Source organism: Myodes glareolus, chromosome 22 (assembly GCF_982192425.1).
Source record: "Myodes glareolus chromosome 22, mMyoGla1.1, whole genome shotgun sequence".
Classification (NCBI taxonomy): Eukaryota; Metazoa; Chordata; class Mammalia; order Rodentia; family Cricetidae; genus Myodes; species Myodes glareolus.
In genome coordinates this window covers 12,196,077-12,221,073 of record NC_142047.1, presented here as the reverse complement: position 1 = coordinate 12,221,073, position 24,997 = coordinate 12,196,077, and the positions used below count along the sequence as shown (strand labels likewise).

Here is a 24,997-nt window from a genome sequence, read left to right as displayed (position 1 = left end):
GTATACCATGTACCAGGAGATGCATTAATCTGCCTAAGTGAGGGCACCACATTTGGTATAGCAGCTACAGCCAGAGTCACTGCCTGATTAAGCTTTCAATAGTCACCTGCCATTTTCTACCATCTGTCTTGTGTGCTGACCCGATAGGAGAGTTAAAGGAAGATGTGGGAGCCACCACCTCTGCATCTTTCAAGTCCATAATAGTGACACTGATTTTTGCAGTTCCTCCTGAGTGTGATTTTGTTTTTGGTTCACTATTTTCTGGCAGAGGCAACACCAGTGGCTTCCACTTGGCCTTTCCAACCCTAACAGTCTTCACTGTAGTGATCAGGAACTAATGAGTTCAGTCAGTTTCTGTCAGTTTCTAAGTAGATTCCAAGTATACACCTAAGAAATGAGTACAGAATTTCAGGGACCCACTGGGCCTACTGTGAGTCAGAATCCAGCCAAAACTCCATTAATAGCCTAACCTCCATAAGCCTCTACTTTAACTGGGGGGGGGGGGGGGGTGTTACAATGTTGCTTGAGATCTCGCTGAACCAGTATCCAACAGACCCCAGCAAGTCTGAATGCTTCCTTTCCCTCCAGTGTAGTTACCCTTATAAAAGGCCATAAGGCCATAAGGATTTGTGAAGGGCATGTTTTCTGGGCCTTGCCATTGTGGAAGATTAGGTTTTACAAGTACTCTAGCATTGTGATAACTGAGCCTTAAAATCCCTTCATCAACACTAAGACAAGGAATACCAGGCATCTCCAGCTCCCTTTTTAGTGGGCCACCTTTGATTAATGTTTTAGCCAACCATGCACACAAGCTTTTGACACTTTTTTTCGGCAGGGTGTAGCCCTGGCTGTCCTGGAACTCACTCTGTAGATCAGGTTGGCCTCGAACTCACAGAGATCTGCCAGCCCCTGCCTCCCAAGAAGAGCTCCTCTAAGAGAGTGCAACAATGGCCAGGCCAGAGACCTAGTGTGTGTCTACATGTGCATTTCCATCTGTAAAATGGAGTTCTAACTCTAACATGCACCCTGCATTGTGGGTGCAGGCCAGAGGAAACCGCTTAAGAAACATTCAGTCAGACCAGGAGTGTTAGAGCACTTCACATACAAATCCTTGGTGCCTGCTGAGGTATGTATTTTTTTTTTAGTTAGAGGTGTATATATATATATATATATATATATATATATATATATATATATATATATATAAACATAATATATATATATTAGTTGTATGTAAGCATGTGTACCATATGTGTGCTTGTGGACATAAGAAGGATCAGACCCCTTAGAACTGTAGTCACAGGGGTTATAAGCCATTGTATGGGTGCTGGGAACCGAAGTTGGGTCCTGTGCAAGAGCAAGTGGTCTTTACCATGGAACCATCTCCCCAGCCCCTTAATTTTGAGACAGGGTTTTACCATGTAGACCAGACTGAACTGGCTAATCCTCCTGCCCCAGCTTCCCACATGCTGAAATTCTAGGCCTGCAAGATGTTCAAGTATAGATTTCTGGGACTCATATACTATGCTATACCCTATCTTTTTTTTGGTCCCCCAATTGAATCACACCACTCTTATCATTCCAAGAAATCTTAATTTCTTTATTGTTTGACTTTTTGACTCAACATTTTTTTAAACTTTTTGTTTTTTTCTGAAACGTTCTTATGAGCCTTTTGTTTTGTTCTCGTTAAATGCACTCGACCCAAAATTGGTTTGGCATATCGAAAAGGAGACCAAGGAAAGGGACTAGGGTGTGGGAGCAGGGAGGCCCAAATGGACAGAGAAATTGAGAATGAGGGGGAGGGGAACACAGAGACAGCAAAAGGGACACAAAGAAAGAAGGTGGAGTTAGAAAAACCCAAAAGGAAAAAAAAATGCAGAGAAAAAGAATGAGCAAGATTTAGGAGCAAATGAATTCAGGAGCCCAAGGAAGGGAGTAGGAGGAGACCAAGACCCTTCTTTGTACCGTCCCCGCTGGGTTGGGGGCGTCAAGGCACCAGGTCTGGTTAGGGTAGGGGACACCTGGGCTCTCTGGGTGGCTTTGCGCTGGATTGCAGTGGAACCAGCCCCACTTGGGGACTCGCCATGCTGAGGCCTGGGATTTACTTTGTGCTAGCGATGCCAGCTAGAGTAGGAGCCAAGGCCCTGCTGCAGCACATCCTCTGCTGTCCATTGCCCACATCTGGAAAAGGGCCGTGCAGGGAATGAGGGGGCAGGACTCCTGTGCCTCCAATCCCAGAGGACCTCTTTGCCCGCCCTTTCTCCCAGCTTTATTGATGTCTGATGGGCCTCAGGCCTGGGCCAGTCACTCCACAGAACCACAGTAAGCTCCAGGTCCAGCGGAAGTTAGGCAAGGGCCACAAGCCATTTCCTACTCTTCATGCCTGCCTTGGCAAGACTACCCCATTCTCTCTCCCCCTATCTAGACTTCACTCTTGGTCTTCTGGCAAGATAGGCTAAAACACACTACCAGAAAAAACCAGAGATGGAATAAACCCTGCCTTTTCACATCTGTTCCCCTTCATGGGGCAAACCATTATCTTTGGTCTGGCCCCTTTCCCCCCACATTGATGGGGACAAGCCAGTCCCAGCTCCCCAAAAGGGAGAGGGCTTTCTAGCAGCAAAAAGGGTCCTCCTCGCCATGGATTCACCTCCTGCTCAGCTCCTTCCTAGAGTCCCTCATAACCCAAAGAAGTTCACGGCAGCAGCAAGCTGAGACCCGAGGATGCTTGAAAACGCATGGCACTTGTGAGGAAGGAGGCAGGGAAAAAACAGGGTGAAGTCAGCAGAGGTGTGATTCCATCTCCGGAAGATGGCAGCAGAGTTAATGCTATCCCCCCCAAAACTGGGGGAGGGCAGGCCAGGCTGAAGGGCCAGAGGTGCTAGGCACACACCTTAAGCCTGGCAGAGGGCTTGGGGTGAGGGGTAAGGGTAAGGGACCTCTCACCTTTGTTCCCCCTCTCCCTCAGAAAGACCTCACCACTGCCATTCTGCCCTCAGCCACAGGAACCATCCCTGCCCTCTGCTCCTTTCCCTTGCCCTTCTCAGGATGGGATGCCAGCCTCCTCCTGCCTGCCGTGAGTCCTGAAGTGACATACGAGAAGCAGGAACTCAAAGGGGTAGTGCAGCCATCTCAGCAAAAGCATCTTTGGGTGTGAGGGAGTCTCCTGGCCAGCGGGGGCAGGCAGTGAGGTACACGCCCCAAGAGGGCGGACTGATGCAGGACCGACAGAGCAGAGGTGACAGGACCGGTGCCGGGAAGGACAGGTTCTTTGTTTCGCTGTTGCTCTCTGGAGTGTAAAAGCGGCTCTGGCGGCTGCCCGCCCTGGCTGGGATGTACAATACAGGAAGTCCTGGCTGCCAGGGCTGGCCGCTGCTCTGTTCCGGAGAAAGTCCGGGCTGGCCTGGGCTGCAGGTGCCCAGTGGCTTCAAGTGATGAGATTTTTCTTTTCTTACTTTTTTTTTTGTCTTTTTTTTTCCTTTTCCGTTTTGTTGAAATATTTACAGCAATAGGGGAGGAAGAGAGAGGGGTAAGAGGACTCCCTAGGGAAAGATCCAAACCCAGGACCCACTCCTCAGGGAGCCCCAGACCCCAAATCTGCTCCCCAGATAGCCCAGCCCACAGGACTGGGAACTGCCCAGATATGGCCACCCCAGTGGGTTAGGGGCCCTGCGGGGAGTTGTGCTTCATCGGGAGTCACCCCAAGGGAGGGGGTCATTGGGTGCACTCTGAGGGTTGAGGGGCAGGCTTGCTTGGGAGACAAGGACCGATAGCAAGGGAGAAAGCTTCAGAGAAAGTTCCTCGATAACCACCAGCCCCCACTGCCCATCCCCTGGCCTTGGCCTGCCTGTGGTGCAAGGTCCAGTCTCCAGGGCACAAGGAACCGTAGCACGGGAGGATCCGGCCCATCTGTCCCGCTGCCCCACTGCTCCCCTCCGGTAGATGGGGAGGAGCACCTGATAAACTGGATCCTGCAAGGCTTTGGCCACCTCAAAAGCGGCAACCCCCTAAAAACCTAGGGAAGCCTTATCCCTTGCTCTTCCTCCACAGGCAGGGAGAGTCAGAAGTTGGTCACACCTACCAGCTTCTCCTCTACTCCCAGGGCCCAAGTGCACTCCCCTAGAGAGGCTGGGGCCTGTGGCTGGTGGAAACCCTGTCTACTAACCCTGGCACCTGGGGCCCAGGTCAGAGCCCCAGAAGGGACTGTGGGGCCCACGGGCTGAGGGGCACCTGGAGAGAGTGGCCCACCAGCCACTGCCTCCGTCAGTCTCTGCTCCCACCAGAGCCCCTCCTGGGTTCCCTCCCTGGCCAGGCCCCCCGGCCTCTGGTCCATGAGGCCCCTCAGAGACTGGTGACCAACTGCATCTGCCCGTCCCCATCGGGCCCTGGCCCCTCGAGACTGGGGGCTGCCAGGTAGCCCTCATGGCTGGGCCGCCGCACCTGGTAGTAGCCCTGTAGGGGATTCCGAGCCACCAGGGCCGGCGGGCGGGAGGTGTAGTAGATTTCTGGGGGCCCAGGGGGGGCAGGTGGGGGTGGGGGCAGGGCCTCATTAGGCCCTTCGGGGCTGCTGTCCGGGTAGGAGGGCGAGTCCCGCAGGTTAGCCCCGCTGGCATAGAGGGAGTCCCGGCCGGGAGGTGAGGAAAGGGGCCGACTGGTGGCCCCATCCTCTGCCGTGCAGCTCTCCGACTCATCCAGATCACTCTGGTACAGCACCGACTGGGCCCGGGGCAGCAGCAGTGGCTCCTCCAGGGCCTTGTAGAGAAGTTCAATCTCTGCCCGGTCAGCACCCCCAGGCCCGCCGGCCTCGTCCTCACTGACCCCTGGCACGGGTGGCACAGGAGGCTCCGGTGGAGGCCCTTTGGCGCCCCCACTGGCCCCCCGCAGGTTGTTGTGCACCAGCTCTGAGATGATCATCTTCTCAAAGGCGGCAGCATCGGCCAGGTTCCGACCTCTGGGTGGCTCGGGACCCCCATCCCCTGGAGGGAAATCCCCGCTTCTCAAGGAGTAGCTGTTGTTGAAGTTGCCGTTAAGAGGCAGGGTGTCCATGCCACAGGCTTCCCGGCCTCCCAAGGGGTGCTCTGCGGGGCAGAGGGGGCAGTAAGGAAGGGCCTGGTCACGTGGTAGACAAAGGGAGCACAGAGGTCTGTCCCAAAGCCTCCGGTCTCTCTTTCCTCTCTCCAGTTGGGTGGATCTGCTGCCTAACACAGTCCATGAGGCTGTATAAGGGCCAGTTCACCCAGGGTTCCCTTTAAGTGCCAGAACTTCAGCAAGTGAAGGCCAGTGTAGTCAGGTACACCGACTAGGCTTGGACCCCCCTTTTCATTCCCTACCTGAAGGTCCTCACCTGGCTGCCATGCCAGAGCCTGTGGGAAGGGACACCCTAAGTTTCCAGTCCCTATGAAGCTACAGGAGAAGGGTCTGCCTTTGTCCCCCTCCCCCTCTGGAAGTGCTTCCAGGAGACAGTGGTACTTACTGGGTTCCCTGTAGCTTCCTGTAGATGCCAGCCCGCAAGAGAAGACAAGACAAGAATGAGCTAAGCAGAGGCCCCTCAGGACCTGCCCTTGGGGCCTCCCGACCTGGGACTCTGCTCTTCCCTGGCATCCAGCCAGCCCAAGTATTCTCACCTGGGGAGTTGAAGACTGGGGGCGAGGAAGGATTGAAGCCCACAGACTCTGCAATGAGCGTATTGTATGGGCTAGTTCCCCCACGGGGTTGTAGCACGGGGTTGGTCAGTAGATGATTCCCCATGGTACCTGCCCAAGGGAAGGGTCAGAGGTTACAAGTCAGCCCAGAGACTTGGGACAAGGATCTTCTGAGAGAGGACCCAGGGCTGGGGAGACCTCACCTCGGTTCAGGGTGGGGGTGCTGTTGACGTCACCTGCCATAAAGGAGGACTCTGTCTGCTTCCTCACGGTGTCGTTCCACATCCTCCGGATTCGGCTCTGGGGACACAGCCCAAACATGAGGAGATCTCCAGCACCGCCCTGCCCCTTGGCCCCAGAGGAACACGCTGGATATACCTCCCCTGCTTGGTTGGGTACCTGGGTCCCCGTGTAGTATCGGGTGTTACTTCGCATGGCTGAGGTCTTGAGGGAGCCGTGAGTACCCCCAGGCGGGGAGCGGATGCAGCAGTAGGAGTGACGCAGGCACTTGCTGTACTCCTTGTGCACCTGTGGAAGGGGGCACAGCTGACAGTGGGCACTGCACCTTCCTCTTCAGTCATTCTCGGAGCTGGCCACAGAGACTCCGGTCATCTCTGTCCCGGTGGCCAGCTATTCAGGCTATTATTAAGGCCCACTCTCTTTTCTTTACCACCATTGACTTCCCCCATCATGTATTTATTCCCTTATTCTCCAACTCGACACATCTTTAAGGAACATGTCCTGTGTGCCAGGCACAGGGAACATTATGACTGAGCTCCTGACACCCCTGCCCCCACCTCCCCGGTACTAGAACTCTAGGCATGCATCACTGTTCCTAAACCATGGTACTGGGGATGGAACACAGACTTCATGTATGCTAGGCAAGCGTTCTACCGACTCAGCTACATCCTCAGCCCTCATGTAGTTTGCAAGAAAAAATTTTATGTGTATGGATGTTTTGCCTGCATGTATGTGTGTGCGATACACTTGAAGTCAGACAAGTGTTCCCCTGGAACCATTCCTTATATCATTACAAAAATCAGTTCTTTTTAGAACAGTTATGGCAGAAATCTTAATACTGTGGCTACCAGTTTTCTGCCACTTAGGGCTGTACCTGCTCTGTGCTGCGACTCCTTTGTATTTGCTTTATTTCTGGAATCTTTTTACTCCTGTCTGAATCCCCCTAGCCCCATCAGACTCAGATGGTTCCACAGAAGGCAGGTGCCCAGGGGACACACTGAGGGCCAAGGTGCACCCAAGTCCTTTCATTCTGGGGTCCAGAATGTCCAAGGCGAGCTCCGCCACCCTTACCTTTTTCTGTAAGGCGCAGTGAAAGACAAAGATGAAGACCCCCTGGAAGGCGTTGAAGGTAGTGAAGAGATAGGCCATGACTACAGACTCCTTGTTGATGAAGAGGAGGCCGAAAGCCCAGGTGAGGCCCAGCAGGAAGAGCAGCGCAATGGCGCCCAGCGCCCAGGACCTGGTGGAAGACAGCCCAGCCCCAAGGCCTCCAGGTTGACACTGAGGGTTGGCTTCAGGTGACGGGTCGTTCCCTGCCAACTTCATCACTTTGGCCAGATTTCCAGTCCACACAAACTCCCTTTGTGGCCCAGTTTTCAAGGTGCCCTCAAAGAGACTCACACTAAACCTGCAGTGCAGGCCTGAAAGCGCAGGCTGGATGGACTGCCACACTTTCTGACCCTGCTGCACAGGGCCCACACCATGCACAAACCCCACCGCACAGCACCAGAGGTGAACACAGGGTTCCGGGAACCCCGAGGGCCCAGGGTGAGGGCTCACTTGATGTTGTCAAGGCGGCTGGAGTCAGGCTTGAGCACTGAAGAGCTCCGGATCATCTTGTGCAAGGTCACCATGAGGAACACCAGGTTCACCTGGGTAGAGAGTACAGGAAGGGCTCAGTCTCTGCTCCAACCCCTTCCTCAGGGCCTTCTCTGCCTATGAGGGCCCAAAGTGCCCACTACCTGCATCTGCTACTTGCTGTCACTGCTGTGAGGATAAGGTTCATGGTTTGGCATGAAACCACAGCTGCTGGTGCACTGGTCTCAGTGTTGAAGACTATGGACTTTGTTGGCCTGGTCTTTTTAGCTACAGCTCAGGCGTGTGTGTGTGTGTGTGTGTGTGTGTGTGTGTGTGTGTGTGCTTAGAACTAGAACCCAGGGCCTTTTGCATAGTGGGCAAGTGCTCACCACTGAGCCACGCCCTGGTCCCTGTTTGAGTCTGACAGATTTTTACACCAATGCCGTTTTTGAAAAGCTGGCAAGAGGCCAAGATTAGGGTCAAGACCAGCCTGGATGAAAGGAGCCCCGGTACCTGGAGTGCCACTCACCACAATGACAAAGGAAACAGGCCCAATGAAGCTCCAGATGAAGTAGTTGTCAACTCTCAGCCAGCAGCTAAAATGAAACACAACCAGAGTGGAGAGATGCCTGAAAGACTGGCCACCCCAGCCCTGGCCCAAGGAAAGCCAGCCACGCAAGAGCCAAACAGACGAAGACCACGGGGATAACAGAGACACTCACGCCTTCTCGGTGCCATAGCTTCGGTAGTCAATGGCGGCTGCGATGCCTACCACCAGGGCTGGGAAGCAGTAGCCGCCCAGGTAATAGTACTTGGTGCGTGAGTATTCGCTCTCAAACACTTCCACCAGCAGCAGGTAGAGGTGCACACCTTCCAGGCACAGCCAGGAAAAGGCGGCCAGGAAAAAGTAGTGCAGCAGGCCCGCGAAGATGGGGCAGGCAACCTGGGAGAGCACATCAGTAAGAGTCCGCTCCACCAGCTGCGGCCCCTCCCACCACCCAGCCTCGCCCCAGGTGCTGCTCACCTCATACTGAGTCTTGTCTATTCCAACCAGGAAGAGCAGCTCCGCAAGGAAGAGGTTGATGCACAGGTTCTTGTGGATGGTGTTACGGTCGGTCTGCAGGCCTCGCAGGAAGCAGAAGGTGGAGATACAGATGGCCAGACAGACCAGGGAGATGACAATGCCAACCCAGGTGATGACTGACAGCAGCAGCTCATTGATCCGGCCCTGGTACTAGGGGACAGGAGTAGGGAGGCACTCAGGGCTTGGCCAGGTGACAGCTGCAGGTAAGGACCCAGGCAAGGCTGTGGGCCACAAGACCCTCCAGTGCTACCCACCCAGCCACCGAGCCGGCCCCCACCCCTGTGCAGGCAGCGCAGCTCACTTCCTCATGCTCTGGAAGGCGTGTGGAGAGAAGACAACTGGGAGACCAACTGCCTTCCCTAGAGTGCCTCGGGGCCAGAGGGAGCCAGATGCAAGGCCTCATGCCCTAGGCAAGTCTGGGGGCCCCCATGCCCATGAGCTGGCCTCACAGGCATCGCCCATGCTGTGCGCTCTCTAGGGTGCCATGCAAAGCCAGGCCAGCAGCAAGCAGGCCCGCCCGGAGCGCCGGCCAGCTTACGATCTCTCGGTGAGCCATGAGCACTGCGAAGTTGGTGAGGTGGCTGCAGGCACATGTGGTATGGGTCTTATTGGACTCCACCAGGCGGCAGCCCTGGGTTGACCAGTAGCCCAGCATGGAGCGCTCTGAGTAGTTCCAGAAGGAGCAGTTTGCATTGAAGTGGTTCTTGGCCTGTTGTATGGTGGTGGACAGGGTGTCAAAACTGCAAGCCCTATTCCTGCCCTCAAAACCAGCTACAGGGACAGTGACAGGTGTGAAGGAAGTGCCTAGGGCCCGAGGTGACCACCAGCTCTTTGGGACATATGGTCCGAGCTGAAACTTACTCTCAGGTGGGTGAACAATGGTGGGGGATATGTAGTCCAAGAACAGAGGATGCTGGGACCTTCAGTGAGGGAGGGGTACACCTGAGCTCACCTCCAAGTGAGCCACAGTAAAGATGACAGGGTCCATGAGGAAGACGCGACTTGATTCCTTATTGATGGATGCTGCGATGACCTGTGAGTTCACCACCAGGGAGGCGCCTCCAGGGCCACCGGTCCCCGTCTCGCCTGCCAGCTTCACTGTGGCATTCTCCGTGGACAAGAACAGGCCCAAATTGTTGTAGAGAATGAAGACAACCTTGACCACACCTGAGGAAGATGGGCACAGGGCAATATAGCGGCCATCCTCAGCCGCACACTTCTGTCTGGGCTGTGGCCAGGACATACAGGCTGGCTCTGACCCTCTAATACTTTCTGTGTGACCTTGGGCAGATTCCCTAATCTCTCTGTGTGTCTCAGCCTCAAATGGCAAAACATCTCCTAGAGCCTCTACAGGGCTCTGGGACATCCATACTAACAGCAGATAAACCATGATTAAAACACATGACTGTTGTGTTCCAGAGAGTCAAGATCAAGGTACCAAGTGGGCAGTATGCACGTGCTTCTGGACAAACCCCGTGGGACACTGACCGTTGCGGCTATTCTGCTTGATGGTGTTGGCAGACAGCTGGATGGAATTCTCGCTGGGATATTCCTGGGGAAACACCAACTCCTGCACTTGACCCTCTGTGTTCAGGACAGTCACCTCCAGGACTGTGGGAGCAGAGGCAGAAAGGATGTTATCAGTGTCCATCCCCAGACAGGGTTCATGCTGCACCGTGAGGCCTGCAGCGAAACCACACCCCCGGAGTTTGGGATTGGCCCTGGGGTGGCTACAGTACTCACCCACATTCTGCTTGGCAGCTAAGAAGCGAGCGGGTTCCCTAACATTGTCAGCTAGCAGGAAGGCCCCTTCCTCCAGGACGTCTAGGAGCATGGTGGCTGTATGCACCTGCTCTGTGGCATTCATGTCTTTCCAGGACTCAAGTGCCTCTGGCCGGAGCAGGTTGTCCACCGTCTCCACCACGGCCTGTGTGTAGCAGGGACAATACCATGAGTCCCCCACATGCTTAGTTCCTTGGGATAGTCTTAATGTCCTCTTCTCTCTCCTCCCTCCATCCCCACCATCAGTATCCCACTGGGCTCACCTTGATATAATCCTTGCAGGTTCTCTCTCGCTTGTGCATCTGGAGAAAGAGATGGAGGTAGTGATGGGTGGGGACTCCAGGCACTGCTCCCCGAGCCACACTGCTCAGACTCTGGGGCCCTGAGACCTTACCTTCCTCAGGAACCCCGCCTCTAAGGACTGCTCAAGGCAGTGCGGCGGTGAAGGCCAGCAGCCCCTGGGGTATTGTGTCCCTCACTGGTCACTGGGGTGGCAGAAGGTAGAGATGCCTACCTTGTTGTAGTTCTTGCCAGCTGACTCGCGCTCAATGGGCCGGAGGGCCTGGAGCTGGGCATCCAGGATGTCTAACAGTTGTTCCATCAGCTTCACTGATGAGGACACATCCCCAGCGTAGATGGAGCCCCGTGTATGGCGGGCCAGCTCACTAGCAATGTTGGCTGCATTCTCTCCACTCTTAATCTGCGTGAGGCGGGGAGGAAGGGAGCTCAGGTCTTCTGGGCACTGGCCTTCCCTGGTCCACATTCCCTCTTCACCTGCCCTCTTCTCCCTGCTAGCCTTTCCCACACATGGTCAGGTAAAAGGATGCCCCTTGCCCTATATGTCTCCCAAGCCATTTCCACTTCTGCTGACCCTGGGCTCTGGATAGCCTGCCTGCAAGGGGCAGCAGTTAGTGGTACCTTCTGGGCTACTTGGTTGACCCAAGGGGAGGTGCAGTTACTGAGGTCAGGACCCCGAGGATTCCAGAGCCCCAGAGCAGGGAGACACTGGAACGAGGCAATTCCTGTAGAGACGGACAAGAAAGTCAAAGAGAAGGGAATGAGGAGGGGCAAAGAATGAGAGAGGAGACAGCAGAGGACGAGGAGGGACTTGGGAAAAGCTACTGGGTAGCCCACCCTAGCCTCCTAGGCAAGATGGGGTGTGGAAGGTTTTCTCCACAAAGCCTCTCCCAAACTTCCCTGAAACCTCAGAGCACCTAGGCTGCTTATCTGTCCCCACATCTGTCCTGAAACTGGCTTTGCTACTTTAGTCTGAGGCGGGTAGCCGGATTATTGGCAGCTCCCCAGGTGCTCAGCTGCAGATGGCACCTGTATAGCTAAGCTGTGTGTCTCCCAGCCCTTCACGGTCAGTTGTGGCCCCAGCACTCACCTCGCGTTCCCTTGGGGCAAGGCCTCTCCACCAGCATACCCTGTTGGGTGGCTGGCCACTGGACCCGCCGGACCTCTCGGGGTTCACAGAAGAGCTCAGGGGACACATGCAGATTGGGAGCTGGGGGCCGCCGGGTGCTGGGCGCTGGGGCTGTCGCTGGAGGCAGGTCAGGTCCCAGCTGGTTAATGGCACCCACTGGGTGTGTGGTGAGGGGTGCCCGGCGGAGTGGAGTGGTGGCTGCAGGCGAGGCCGTGCTGGTGAGTGGCGTGGGCCGAGCTGTGGTAGTGGTACTGAGAGGTGGAGAAGTGGCTGGGCCTGGGAGGTAGAGAGGACAGGACTGGGTCACATCCATGCCTAAGGCCCACCAATGTGCCCAAGCACAGGGTCCCTTAGCGTCTTGATATCTTATTACTCATTGATGTGGAAAGCTGTCCTGGGCCTCCTGACCTTTCCTGTGCTCAGAGGTGCCCTACACTCATGAGTCCACACTCAGGAGAAGGTGAAAATGTACTACTATGTACCACAAGGGGTCTCTCCCAGACCGGGACTGGAGATGTGTGTCAAAGCTGCAGGCTATGATGCCGCTCATCTGTGACACAGCTGATTGAGGTCAGGAACCTGGCTACATTTTCCCTTAGGGGTACTCAGTCCCCCTCTGCAAAGGTTGGCTAAGGCTCTCTAGAGCTCTGGGGTTGCTCTGGGTTAGTGATGGGAACACCAGCTGGAGGCAAAATGAGACTACAGCAAGCATCTAATCCTGCACCCTCTAAGCAATCCCACAAGAATGTGCCCAGGCAACACATATCACTGGGTAGAGCCCAGCATCCTGGGGTTCAACCCTCAAGCATCACAATCATCCCTCAGTAAAACAGTGCCTTGACGACAGTAGGTATGTTGAAGCAGCAGCTGTGAGGGATGTGGACAGTGTTTACCACAAACTGGGATTTTTCTGTATCTCCTAATCCTCAAGAGCTTACAGTGGGCCCTACATTCTGGTACCAAGGGTAACGGATGCAAAGAGGCCTACACCCCTCAAACCCTCTCACCAGCGCTGGGGTCTGGGGGTCCGAATTCCAGGCTGTAGCGCACCACAAAGTAGTTGTTCCACACGTACAGCTGGTTGTCCCGGGGATTGTAGTCGACAGAGGAAACAAACTGGTAGGGGTTGGGGAAAGCGAGACTGACGGGCTCCTCCCGGTTCGCATTGGTGTTGAAGGCGTAGTCCACACGGTTGCCCGCGGCCTCACTGTCGTCATCCACATACACGGAGCGCAACACGTAGAGGACCCCGCACACCATGAAGGCATTGGAGGCCGAGCGCTTGTCGTAGCCCGTTTCCCATGTGCCCTCAAAGCGCAGCGTGTAGGGGTTGAGCTGGCTCACCACCAGGCGCCCGTTGTTGCCCTCAGTGGCATAGATGACCCACAGCCCGTTCTCATCCACCGCCAGGTCAATGTCGGTCTTGCCTCCCCAGCGGTAAGGCGAGGTGTCATGGTAGTTGGCTGTGTTGATGACTGTCTCACCGCTCTTGATGCGGGTCCGCAGGTCATACTTGACGATATTGCGCGTGCGCTCCTTGTTGTAGAAGACTGCGCCGTCGTAGACCACAAAGCCAGTGCCATCCACACGGTTGGGCAGTCGGTACGTGGTGGTGTGGCGCGCAGCCACATAGTCCTCCCACGAGGCATATTCAGTCAGTGTGTCCGTGCGGTAGGGGATCCAGGGCATGACGTAGATACGGTCACCTGCCTGCAGCGGGTCCTTGCACCAGGCACCAGACTGGTGCTCTGACTCATGTGTGGAGGTGGGCTCCAGTACCTTCTGCAGAGTCCCTGGGCACACGAAGACTGGGCCGGGTGGGTGGGTAGGCAGGGAGGAGGTGGGGAGGAGCAGAGGCAAGGAGAGAGGGGAGAGAGAGGCAAGTTGGTCACACGGTGGGGGGAGGAAACCATGCTGTCCCCTCCTGCTGCTGCAGTCATGGTTGCTTGGTCGGGCTGGTGATGGGAAGGGGGTTTGTGGGCCGGGAATCCCGCCCTGCCCAGCTGCCCCTCTCCCTGGAACTGTGAACCCTGGAGACCATCAAGAGCAGGGTTAGTGTGGGGAGGTGGTGCCCTCTTCCCTTCCTTGGCTGCTAGAGACCCCACAGGCTGGGGACGAAGGATTTGGCCAGAGCTCTCCCAGACTGGGCACAAAGGGGTGGGATGTGGGGATCTCTGCTGCAGTGCCACCTAGCCTCAAGGTTCAGGTATCAGCACCCTGGCCTCCCTTTTCTGCCTCTGTGGAAGAACTAGGGGCTGGGATCCCGTCCTTCACCAACCATGCAGGAATGGACTTAAAAAACAAAACAAAACAAAAAACCACTTCACTTTCTTCCTCCAAAAGCTGTAAGGGAGAGTGATGTTTCCACACCCACTCTGGCAGGGAGGCTTAGGGCTGTCTATTCTCTCCTCGGGCCCCTGCTGCTGTCTGGGCTCCACTCAGCTGGTACCCGTCAAAGTAGGTAGCTGAGGAAAGGATGGAGGGAAGCAGCTCCCAGGTTAGGCTAGGGAGAAGTCCAGTCCTGCCCCAGCCGGCAGGGTCTCTGGTGGGTCAGGCTCAGAAGCACACATTAACACTGGTGCACAAGGGTAGAGTGGGGACACTTGGGGTGAGGGAGCTGCGCAGAGGGAAGAGAGACAAGGAGGGGTGTGTGTGTGTCCACAAGTCCTGGCTCCAAGGGAGGCGCTCTGGAGACCACCTGGGAAGAGAAGGTTAGTGCTGGCGAGGAGAGAGGGGGTGAGCAGAGAATTCACTCCAAGGCCCAGGCCCGACTGAGTGTCCCTTCCTGGGGCAGTCCCAGGTCCAGCTCGGAGGGGGCAAGGGAGGGAACCAGGTGCTAGGATAAAGCCCCAGCCCACCCCAGCCAGCCCCCCACCTCCCCTGCCCCGGACCCCGATTTACCTGTGACCATCCCCGGCTCAGGAGGAGGGACCAAGGCAGCGCTGATGTCAGAAAGGTGGGGGGCCCCGCCCCACCCCCCCATTCCCTGAAAAGAGGAAAACCTCGACTGCATCTCGTTGGCACCACTGGCCTGCCCACCCTCGCCCCTCACAGCCCAGCACAACCTGTTCCTAGCCTACCCTGGTGGTCCAGCAGGTTAGTGTGGCCAACCCCCTCTTCCCTGAGTACTGAGGGACAGATGCCCTTCCCTTCAGGAGGGCTGCCACCTCCCTCTCATTTCTCCATCACGGACCCCCACAGGCAGGCCAGGACTGCAGGGTGTGTGCTTGTGGGTCTATGGTGAATTCTCTGCTCCTGCTTGGCCCATCACCAAAGCAGCTAGCCCCAGGGACACAGGGAGGGCTGGGATGACTTGGCACCAGCATGGTGGGCAGCTTCAGTAGTGAGGGACCCTTGGGTAGGAGCCAGGCCTAGTGCCTATTTCTAGCCTGGCCCATCAACAGGCTGACTGGTTGGGAGATGGGAGCGATCTGTAGCCCCCATTACAGTACTAGGGCAGCTTGGCTCTAGGTTCCTAGGCCCAAGGCAGCCAGTAGCAGAGTACTTTTAGCATAAGTTAACCCTGGGCGTAAGCCCTGGCATTCCTATCAGCTATGTCCGTACCCTCTGACCAGACTATCAGACTATCCGGCACCCGCCCTTTTTTCCCTTCTCCAGGTACCCCATAAACCCCCTGCTAGGGGTATGTGTTCATGAAGAGGGCCTGAGCTGGTCAGAGGGTACCAGGGGAGGAAAAATACAGTTAGAGGTCATCCCAAGGAAGGGGAAGAGATAAAGAAGGGTCTGCCAGGGGTCTTGGGCAGCAAGAACCCTACCTCAGCACCCAGCTCCCAACACCTCTTCCCTCCCCCAGCCCAACCCAGAGAGGAGATCCAGTGCCGTAGTTCCAAGCCTGCAAGAAGAGCGGCCAGTGCAGGGCTGACTCAGGAGAGCAAGGGAGGGACGGTGCCCAGGCCTCTGAATGGGCAAGGCGGGAAGGAGGGGGAGGGGAGCAGCTCAGAGGGGCCCCGCCCACCTCCCTGGCAGGGAATCCTCCACAGACCACCTTAATTTCAAGGCAAAAGGGACCCTGAAGGGCCATCTCATTGTTTGTCCATTGCCTCCTGCCCTCTTACTAGCAGGTCCCCCTCCACTCCCTAGATAGCCACACCTACCACCATGGGACTCCCTGCAAGAAATTATGGGGCCTGTGGAAGTCCCCAGAGCAAGTCTGTGACCCCCACCACCCCTCCCTGGTCCTCTCCCACATCAGCCCGGAAGAAACCCTGACTGCAGCTTTGCAAGTGTGCCGAGACAGAACCCACTCCACCCTCTCCAGGAGGCCCGCCCCCACCCCCGTCCTCCCAGGGGCTTGGGATAGCTGACAACCCTCCCCAGGACTGGACCCGGCTGGTCAGAAGGGGTGGAAGGTGGAGGCTTGTTTCCCTGCTCCACAACAGCTCTGGGCCTTGAAAACGCCAAATCAGAAGAATTTAAGCCACCAGGAGCCAGAGAGAGATGAAAAATCTGGTCCCCCAAAGGAAAAAGTGTCCCCTCCATCCCACCACCCTCTACCAGAAACACTTTGCAAAGGGTACAAGGGGACAGGAGAGGAGAGAGAGGAGAGGAGAAAGAGTAAGAGGGAGGGAGGAAGGGAAGGAAAGACAGAGAGACCGAGGAAGGAAGAGAGACCTCTACCGGTGCCTGTGGAGGCTGGGGAGTCCCTCCCTCCCCACCCGCCTGGATGCTTACACATTTCTCCTAAGGGAGGCAAAAGAAATGAGAGATGAGGTCAGGTACCCTGCAGGGACCAGGGACCAAAAGAGGTATAGAGAGAAGTGAGAGGAGAGAGAGAGAGAGAGAGAGAGAGAGGTGAGAAGAGAGAAAGAGAGGTGAGAAGAGAGAAAGAGAGGTGAGAAGAGAGAGAGAGGTGTAGGAGTGGGGTGAGTATCTTGCCCAGGCTCAGAGAGGAGCTTCGGTGAGTATCTGGAAGGTGGAGAAGCCCACGGCCTTGACCTTGGCCTTGGTGGTGCTGCAGCACCAGGGCCAGCCCAGCTGTGCTGGGAGGACACCCGGGGCAGGGAAATCACTGGACCAAGTGAGGGTGGGGGAGAAGAAGGGGTGGGAGGGAGGGTGGGCCACATGAGTATGGTACAGGTGGAACAAAGTGTGAGTTAGGGGTTAGCATTGGTAACAGTGCGTTTACCTTTCTGCTCCACTTCTACTTTAAGCATCGGAAGAGAGAGAGAAAACAAATTGAAAAAAAAATGTGCAAGAAAAAAAAGAGAAAAAAAGATTAAATTGCTTTCGTTTCTTTTCTGGCCACACGCCCCCTCTTCCTGTCTTTCCTCCTGCTTTCCCAACCCCTTCCGTAGTATCATTTCAGCCCCCACCCCCAAGTGCCTTTATCTGGGGTGGGATGGGTTGAGAGGGTGCTGAGGAGACAGTGAGAAGGGACAGGGGAGACACACAGGAGGGAAGAGACGAAAAGACTGGTATGGTACAGACAGGCAGGTGGACAGAATCCTCAGGCAGGAGGGCCCCGGCTGTAGAGAAGAGCCCTTGCTAGGAGCTGAACTCTAGCTAGGGGGATACCAGGCAGTGGGGAATATAGGAACCACAGGGCTCCTCCCCACCCTGTGTGTTACCCCCCTGCTAGACTCAGGGGCCGAGGGAAGGGATTTAGTGTCTCTAGGGCCTGGGTACCCCTCCCAGCAGAGAGCACAGGCTGAGCCCCTTCCCCTTTGAGTAGGCCCCACCTGAGTCCAGCTGTGTTCCCCTAAGCCCTCCAGACCCCTGAAACGCACAGAGAGGGCTGTAGAGCCAGACACAGAACAACAGAGGCAGGCAGGCAGGCGCCCCTGGCCTCGGACAGAGCCAGGGTAGGGGAGACAAGAGGCACAGAATTGGAGGGGACACAGACTGGGCTGGACAGCATGTGGCAGACAGGCTCCTACACTCCCCAAGGGGGGGGGCCTCAAGGTTCAGCTGCTCTGCCCAGTCCACCAAGGGCCCAGGAGCCCTAGCTGCACCCTGCCCTGCCCACCGCCCTCGATGACGCACGGGTGGCACCTGGGAAGGAAGGGAGAGTTAGGCTGTGCTCAGCTGCAAAGCAAATCCAGTGTTAGTCCAATGTCTGGGGTTCCCACACTCTGGTGACCCCCAGCTGTGGGATCCCTGCCCCCAACCCTGCCCCACCTTGGCCAGCACTGGGGTCACCCCAGCCCCTGAAGCCCAAGGCCCTTTGGCTGACTGCTTGAGTTTTGTAGGGAGTCTGTCTGACTCCCCAGCGCCTTGCCCAGGACCTAGCCCTCAGGACATGCTCAGGGAAAGTCATGAAGTGTGTGCCTGGCTTCCTGAACCCCAACCCTAATAACCTGGGGGGCCGGGAGATAGTTTAACTGCGCCTACTAGCTCTACCTGAACAAGAGCACCCGTGGCTAGCCCTATCTATGACACCCACCCCGTCTTCTAAGGCTCAGCTTTGCCTTCTCAATCTAAAGCTGACATCCCCTGCTCTGTGCTGCCTTCAACCCCACAGACCATCTTCCTGGATTATGTTCCTGGGCCACACGAAGGGGCTTGGCTCTAAGGATCCAAGCTCCATCCCAGGACCCGTGGCCTCTTTTTTTCTTGTATCTCAGTTTGATCTTTGGACCTGGACCAGGGGCTTTTTCCAGTCATGTGTCCTGTCTGCTCTAGAGAGTTGGGATCATTCTATGTTGCTATTCATGTTTTGATTATCATGGCAATAATAGTAACTGGTTAGAAGGGAAGTATGGCCACAGTGACAGCAACCAGTGCTCATGAGGGCGCGGGAACAGTGCAGGCCCTTGCAGCCAGGCCTTCCAGGACCCTGTCTACAGCTGGGGAAATTGAGGTTCAGAGAAGTTAAACCACACAGAAGAGGCCATGCAGCTGCAATTCTCTTAGAACCTATGGCCCGGGGCACAAAGCAGCTTGGAACCCATGCTGTCTCTATTCCTGGAAGCACTCAGGGCAGGCCTCTGACCCCCTCCCCCACCACAGAGGCGTTAAGAGGCTCAGGTGGCGGGAAAGCGCGTCCGCGTCCGTACCATCACTGAGCACATCTTGAACCAGGCTCGGGGCTGGGCGCTGGGGGGTGAAGTCGCAGCCTCTGCCTTCGGGGTTTTGCTCCTGGGAGCAGACTCTGGCCTCAGGGCCGAGCGCTTGTCACTCCCGATCTCCAGGACTCACGCCTCCGTCTGCAGCACCCAGAGAAATTTTAAGTCATTTGCTGCAGGTTTCAGAGCCAGACAAGTCAGGAGCCACGGTTGAACCTCACGCCACCTGCCCAGCTCTCTGTCCTAGGCACACGTCACTCCCACCTCCCACCCTGCTGCCCCAGCTGCGAATGGGCAGTGTCCCCAGTGCTGTGGGGAGGCTTCGGGGAGCAGATGGGCATCCCCCTCAGGCACTGAAAGGAAAGGGCAAAGACTAAAAGAAGAAAGTTACACAAGCGGTAAGTGATCCTGTTCACCCATCGTCCCGGCTTCACCTGCAAGGAGAAATCAGAGGTTGGAGGGGTAGGGATGGGGGAAGCTGGGTGGGAGGGGAGAGGAGGCAGAGTTATGAGGTCTCCTGCTCCCCTACCCCTCACTTTGACACCCCAATGGTCCTGCCTCCTCCCCTTTTGCCTAGAGGCCCTCCCTACCTCCAGGCTGGCTATGAGAAGCCAAGTGAGAGGACGGATGGGGCGATGGGAGGGAGGAGAGTGGGCAGGAAGACTGGTGATGCTGGGGCGTGGGGGCTGAGGATGAGCAACCCTGTCTGTATCTGCTTCCCTCAGTCAGATGTATGATAGTCAGGCTCATGGCTCCCCAAAACCATCTTCTTAGGGGGTACTGTCATTCCAATATGGCAGTGCTTCCTTTGCAGACAGGAAGTGTTCTCAGGGTGATAGATAAACCAACCAGTAGTTAGGAACCTTGGAAGATATCTTTGGCTTCCATGATGTGAAAGGGACAGGAGAGGTGTGTGGAGGAGGATGAGAAAGATCAGGTGTGTCCACGGTCAGGAGAAAGGGCAGAAAACAGGAGGGAGGCACAGCGTTCAGAAGGCCAGAGAGATGCCAGCATGCTGTGGGAATGCAGCCTGGAAGGGCTTTAGCAACTAAAGGACATGTGAAGCAGAGGTGGGCAGGGGACTAGAACTGAAGATGCCCCCACAGGAAGGGACACAGTCTGTGTGGCAAGTGTCTGAAAAGAACGTATCCAAGTGGGAGCAAGCCTGCTATCCTCTGGGCCCAGCCCCATGGATGTGTGCACACGTGTGCTAGATCAAGGTGTTCCTTCCTTGCTCTGTAGGGGAAGGGCCCGAGACAGCATGAGGAACAAGATGACTCACTGTAAGGGACACAGTCGTACTGCACCTCCAGGTACTTGTAGGTTCCAGGACAGGGGTCAGGAAAGGCATCGGAGCCGGCCACCACCACACACTGGGTTCGGTTATTACACCTACAGAAAAAGGAAAAGGCGTTAAGGAAAATGATCAGGCCTGGAAGGCTCCAAGGTCAGGAGGCAGGTATACGGCTCCAGTTGGGAAGGTGTGTGTGTGTGTGTGTGTGTGTGTGTGTGTGTGTGTGTGTGTATGGGGGGGCGGGAGGGCTTTTTTGCTTCCTGCCTGTTTTCTTTGCCATAGGCCTCCACAGTCATGAGGCAGGTTCTCCTGGCACTAGTACATCTTTGGCATTTTTCTTTAATTGAATTTAAAGCCCGTGTGCCAGTCACTAAAAACACACCACACACACGGTGGGCACGTTTGCTGACACACTGTCCACAGGAGACTATGGGCCTGCTGTGTCTGCCTTGGCTCTTCCTATGGACACTGCCACACTCTGGACAGTGACTGAGACCTGCAGTGGCACAGCCAAGAAGACTCTTGAATCTCCACAGGGGTCCCCGACCCCAGTCCCTGCTAGTCACTCCGGCGTCTGGCTAGCATGGAAAAGGAGGACTACTTCACAGCTAGAAGACACCGTCCCAGACACTAGTCCTCATCTAGTGGCTGCGCTCACATCCCACAGACTGTCCCCACCTGGAGGGGCATCTTCCGTTCTGGTCGCCAGCACACCCACTCCCGGTTTCTTCCCATTTGTTACTGCTGCCTGTGCCCAGTCAAGATGCCTGCAACGGTTCACTCTCACTGGGAGCTAGACTGGATTTAGAACTGCCTCAGAGATTGGTTAGATATGCTTTAAGGTGTGTCTGTGAGGGTCTTGCCAGAGGGGATTAACTCAGGCAAACAGATCTACCCCAAATGTGGCCACTCCATTTCATGGCCCGAGGGCCTTGACTAACTAATAAAAATGAAGAGGGGCAGGAGGCAACAGAATGCCCACACTTGCTTCTTTGCTTCCTACAGCCATGATGTGAACCATGGTCTCTCTCTCTCTCTCTCTCTCTCTCTCTCTCTCTCTCTCTCTCACACACACACACACACACACACACACACACACACACACACACCCCTGCTACGATGGACTGAACACTGAAACCAAGAGCCAAAAAGAACCCCTTCCTCCCTAAGTTGTTTCCGTCAGAGGTACAGTCATGATCAGAGAGAAGACCCAGGTCCTTGGAGTGAGCAGGCAAGGCCTGTACAAGTGATAAGTACCTTGAATCTGCCTCCAGTTCTTCCTGGACAAGGAAGTACAGTGAGGAAGACAGCAGGAGGCTGAGGAGTAAATAGAGAACTGAGGCCTCAAAGAGTCTGATTTTATCTACCCACCCCTTTTAAAACACAGCAGTGGCTGGGCAGTGTGGCATACATCTTTAATCTTAGCACCTGGGAGTCAGAGACATGTGGATCTCTGTGAGCTCAAAGCTGACCTGGTCTACAAAACAAGTTCCAGGACACCCAGGGCTACATCAAGAAACCCTGTCTTGAAAAACTAAAAACCAAAACAAACAAACAAAAAAATCACCACCCCACCCCCACACACAGAGCAGTGGCCTATAGAATTTATAGCAAGTGTGAACAATTCCTAAACACACATGTTCATGGCTGCGTTGCCCACATCCACCAACAGGGGGAGATAATCCAAAAGTACAGCCATGGAGGACGGTTTGAGATGGTGGTTTCGCTGGTAAAATGTGGCCTGCCCACATATGGAATGCTATCTGGCAGGGAAAAGGCTGCGCAGGGCAGGCTGGTGAGCGTGGAGAGAGCCTAGGCAAACCTCTGGGCAGAGTGCACAGAGCAGGACAGTAGGAGATTGTGAAGCAACTCCATGGGCACGTATGAAGCTTTGCAACTAGGCTGAGCTGGTAAGTGCACAAAATGTCACTAAAAGAATTCACTTTAGAGTGGTTAATCTCAGTGTGGTCCGGGGGCAGAATGCTCATCCAGGAACGGGCAAGGCCTTGAGTGGTACCCTAGACTTCCCTGGCGCCAGCGTGAACTACAACTGGAAAGTGGGCGTGGCATCTGTCTTTAAGGGGTGGGGCTTTAAGGAGGTGGAAACGCTAAGGTCCAGGAAAGGTTTTGACCAACCATCCTGTGGTACTTGTCACGGCAGCTTAGCTGTGACCCTCATGGACACAAAGAGCTTCAAGAGTGGGATCATCAGGAGAGGAAGCAAGGCTGAGGGCCCTCAAGCCCTTCCCCACAAGGCTCCTGAGGTCTCTCCTCGCTCCCTGGACTAGTCACCACACTCAGCCTTCTGTGTGGAGTGGGTGGACTGTAGAGAGGGACCAAGGAAGGGGGTGGGGCCCGAGTCAGGGCTGAGAGGCTGGCTGAGGAGCCAGAAGAAATGCAGCAAAGGGGGTAGGTAGCTCTGACGGGCACACTTTGAACCACCTCCGTCTTCCCTATGAAGCTCTCGGTGTCTTCCCTCCTGTCTCAGCCTTTCTCCTCCTTCTCCCATGCTACAGGCCAGGGAGCAGGCCTTGAACTCTGAGTCTCAGGCATCTGGCATTCAGTGAACGCCTGCTGTGGACCCAGCCACTGCCATAATGGTGAGGGACAGTTCTGTTGTCCCTGTAGGGCCAATGGGCTAGGGTTAGGAAGGACACAGGATAAAATACCAAGCAAAGACAAAATACCTGATGGAAACGTGGATGGAAGGCAGGGCCCTGAAGGCGTCAGGAGCAGGGAAGGGGCCTGCAGTTTCGGAGTGTGTTTAAGTGTCCAGTTAGGTAGACAGCCACAAAGAAGCACTGGCACAGTCACTTGGATCTCAGGGACAGCATTTACAGCAAAAGGACCATAGGAATATACTTATGCTTCTAGAAAAATCCAGAAGCTGGGTTTGCCACTTCCCAGCTAACAGGGCAGGTACCTGTGGCCCACAGACCCTATCAGGATGCGGCAGAGCAGAGCAGGAGGCTAGGAGTCTATGGGCTACAGGGATGCAGATTCTGATGCATGGTCAAGTTTGTTTATTTTGCGGTACTGAGGACTGAATGTAGGCAGCACTCTACAGTGAGCAGCCTTGCACTGCTAGAACTCAGAGTGCATAGGAAAGGTGGGTCAGCGGTCAAGGCGGGTCACACAGGGCTCGTTTAGCCTCAGGAAGGCTTTGGATTTTGTAGAAGGAGGTGGGAACTTGAGAATGTTCAGGCAGAGGGATAGGATCTGACTCAGGTGTCCGCTGATGCCCGCCACGTAGGAAGAATGGACTATATCAGATAAGACAGTGGCAAGGAAGGCAGGCAGGAGCCCTGTCCCAGGGGCAGTTGCTTGCAGAGAAACTAAAAGCTCTAAATGGGCTGATTTATTCAAGCAGGCTGTACAGCTTCATACGTGGGCTACCCCAGCCTGGGATACCTCCTCAGTCACACCAGCACGCCCTCATTTACACCCACACCTGCTCAGAGACACAAACACAAGCTTTACATTTGCACACACATACTCAAGACATAAAATCACCCTTTGTACAGTTATAGCCCCGCCACAAGCACAAGGACAATTTGCACACGAAAGCACCCTGCCCCAGACACATACGCACACTTCAGTAAGTTAGGAGTAGCAATCTTTCTCTTTGGGGAAGCATGCCTTTGCTTTTGATTCTGCAAGCTTCCACCTGCCACCAACAGGTCTTGGAATAAGTTTTTGGAGGTGGAAGGATGGATGAGCAAGCATCTATGGCAGTGGTTTTCAACCTGTGGGTCGTGACCCCATAAGGGGGCATGTATATCAGATATTTACATTACAATTCATAACAGCAAAATTCCAGCTATGAAGTAGCAACAAAGTAATTTTATGGTTGGGGTCACCACATGAGGAACTGCATTAAAGAGCAGTAACATCAGGAAGGTTGAGAACCACTGGTCTACGGGGCTGAGTTGGGGCACACGGAGAGCAGGCTCACCTCTGGGACATGATCTTGAAGGCGTCGGGCAGGTAGCACTGCACATTCTCCATCTGGAAAGGGTCAGCGTCGCAGATCTTGTCATCTGTGCGCCCGTAGTTAGCATTCTCCACCATGATGACGTCACTGCCTGGGCACCGCAGCTCGATGGGATAACCTTCGCATGCTAACTCCCGGCGCATCAATCCGAACGGGAGCCCGGCCCGACTCAGGCCTGCAGGACAGTTGGGGACGATGTCACAGTCACCAGGGAAGAAAGAACCTGCTGGCTTAGCTGGGTTGGGACGCTGGTTCTAGAAATCTTAGGCTGTAAAGTGGCAGTTGAGGAAGGGGTAACCTGGCCCAGAGAGCTGACCCTTCTTCACCTGTAATAAATGCCTTGCCTGGTAAGAGTCAACACCATCCTGGACATCGTGGGCCAGTTACGACTGTGTGTCCCCAAATCCTGGCAAAACAACTTTTGACATTTATTTTATGTATATATTTGAGGGTGGTGTGGAGGTCACGTTTACCTTTTACCAATGGTACTGAGGACTGAACTCAGGCCAGGCTTGGTGGCAAACACCTTAGCTCACGTGAGCTATCGTACTGGTCCTGTCTCCCAAAATCTTATGCTGAATTGAAGAACTAAGCCCTCAGACCTCAGAAAGTAACTGTACTTGGAGACAGTGTTTTCTGAGCCTTTTTCTCTCCTAACCCCCAGCTAGGTCAGGGTCTCATGTGGTCTAGGTTAGCCTCAAACTTGCAACATAGCCTTGAACTATTTCCCTGCTACTTCCCTAGAACTATAGTCACATGCTACCATAATTAGCGTGTGCGTGCATGTGCACACACATAGATTTCTCCTTCTGAAGGTCTCAAAGTAGCCGACACTGTCTCTGAACTCACTAGTTCAGAACTCACTGTGAACCAGGCTGGCCACAAGACTACAATGATCTTCTTCCCTGCACTAGTCACAAATGCTGGGATGC

The 24,997-nt window shown here is 55.2% G+C and overlaps 1 protein-coding gene across 7 annotated transcripts in view; it reads right to left on the bottom strand.

Moving 5' to 3' along the window:
• Window positions 1-1,579: 1,579 nt before the first annotated feature.
• The window catches only part of Adgrl1 (adhesion G protein-coupled receptor L1), a 41,231-nt gene continuing 17,813 nt past the window's right edge, over window positions 1,580-24,997 (bottom strand). The window contains exons 3-24 of one of the 7 annotated variants that reach the window (XM_087900377.1): window positions 24,027-24,240; window positions 20,060-20,169; window positions 16,899-16,916; window positions 12,760-13,560; window positions 11,714-12,028; window positions 11,245-11,348; window positions 10,841-11,026; window positions 10,590-10,628; window positions 10,288-10,471; window positions 10,033-10,155; window positions 9,497-9,711; window positions 9,083-9,253; window positions 8,485-8,694; window positions 8,183-8,403; window positions 7,990-8,056; window positions 7,443-7,534; window positions 6,954-7,122; window positions 6,042-6,170; window positions 5,879-5,942; window positions 5,625-5,753; window positions 5,474-5,491; window positions 1,580-5,078 (exon numbers count right to left, since the gene is read on the bottom strand). In XM_087900377.1, the coding sequence (XP_087756503.1) occupies window positions 4,342-5,078; window positions 5,474-5,491; window positions 5,625-5,753; window positions 5,879-5,942; window positions 6,042-6,170; window positions 6,954-7,122; window positions 7,443-7,534; window positions 7,990-8,056; window positions 8,183-8,403; window positions 8,485-8,694; window positions 9,083-9,253; window positions 9,497-9,711; window positions 10,033-10,155; window positions 10,288-10,471; window positions 10,590-10,628; window positions 10,841-11,026; window positions 11,245-11,348; window positions 11,714-12,028; window positions 12,760-13,560; window positions 16,899-16,916; window positions 20,060-20,169; window positions 24,027-24,240 (4,316 nt within the window). In that variant the 3' untranslated portion in view covers window positions 1,580-4,341. Of the gene's footprint in view, window positions 5,079-5,473; window positions 5,492-5,624; window positions 5,754-5,845; window positions 6,171-6,953; window positions 7,123-7,442; window positions 7,535-7,989; window positions 8,057-8,182; window positions 8,404-8,484; window positions 8,695-9,082; window positions 9,254-9,496; window positions 9,712-10,032; window positions 10,156-10,287; window positions 10,472-10,589; window positions 10,629-10,840; window positions 11,027-11,244; window positions 11,349-11,713; window positions 12,029-12,759; window positions 13,561-14,653; window positions 15,972-16,898; window positions 16,917-20,059; window positions 20,170-24,026; window positions 24,241-24,997 lie in introns of those variants that run through there. The other 6 variants (XM_087900374.1, XM_087900375.1, XM_087900373.1 and 3 more) reach the window with 6 other exon arrangements.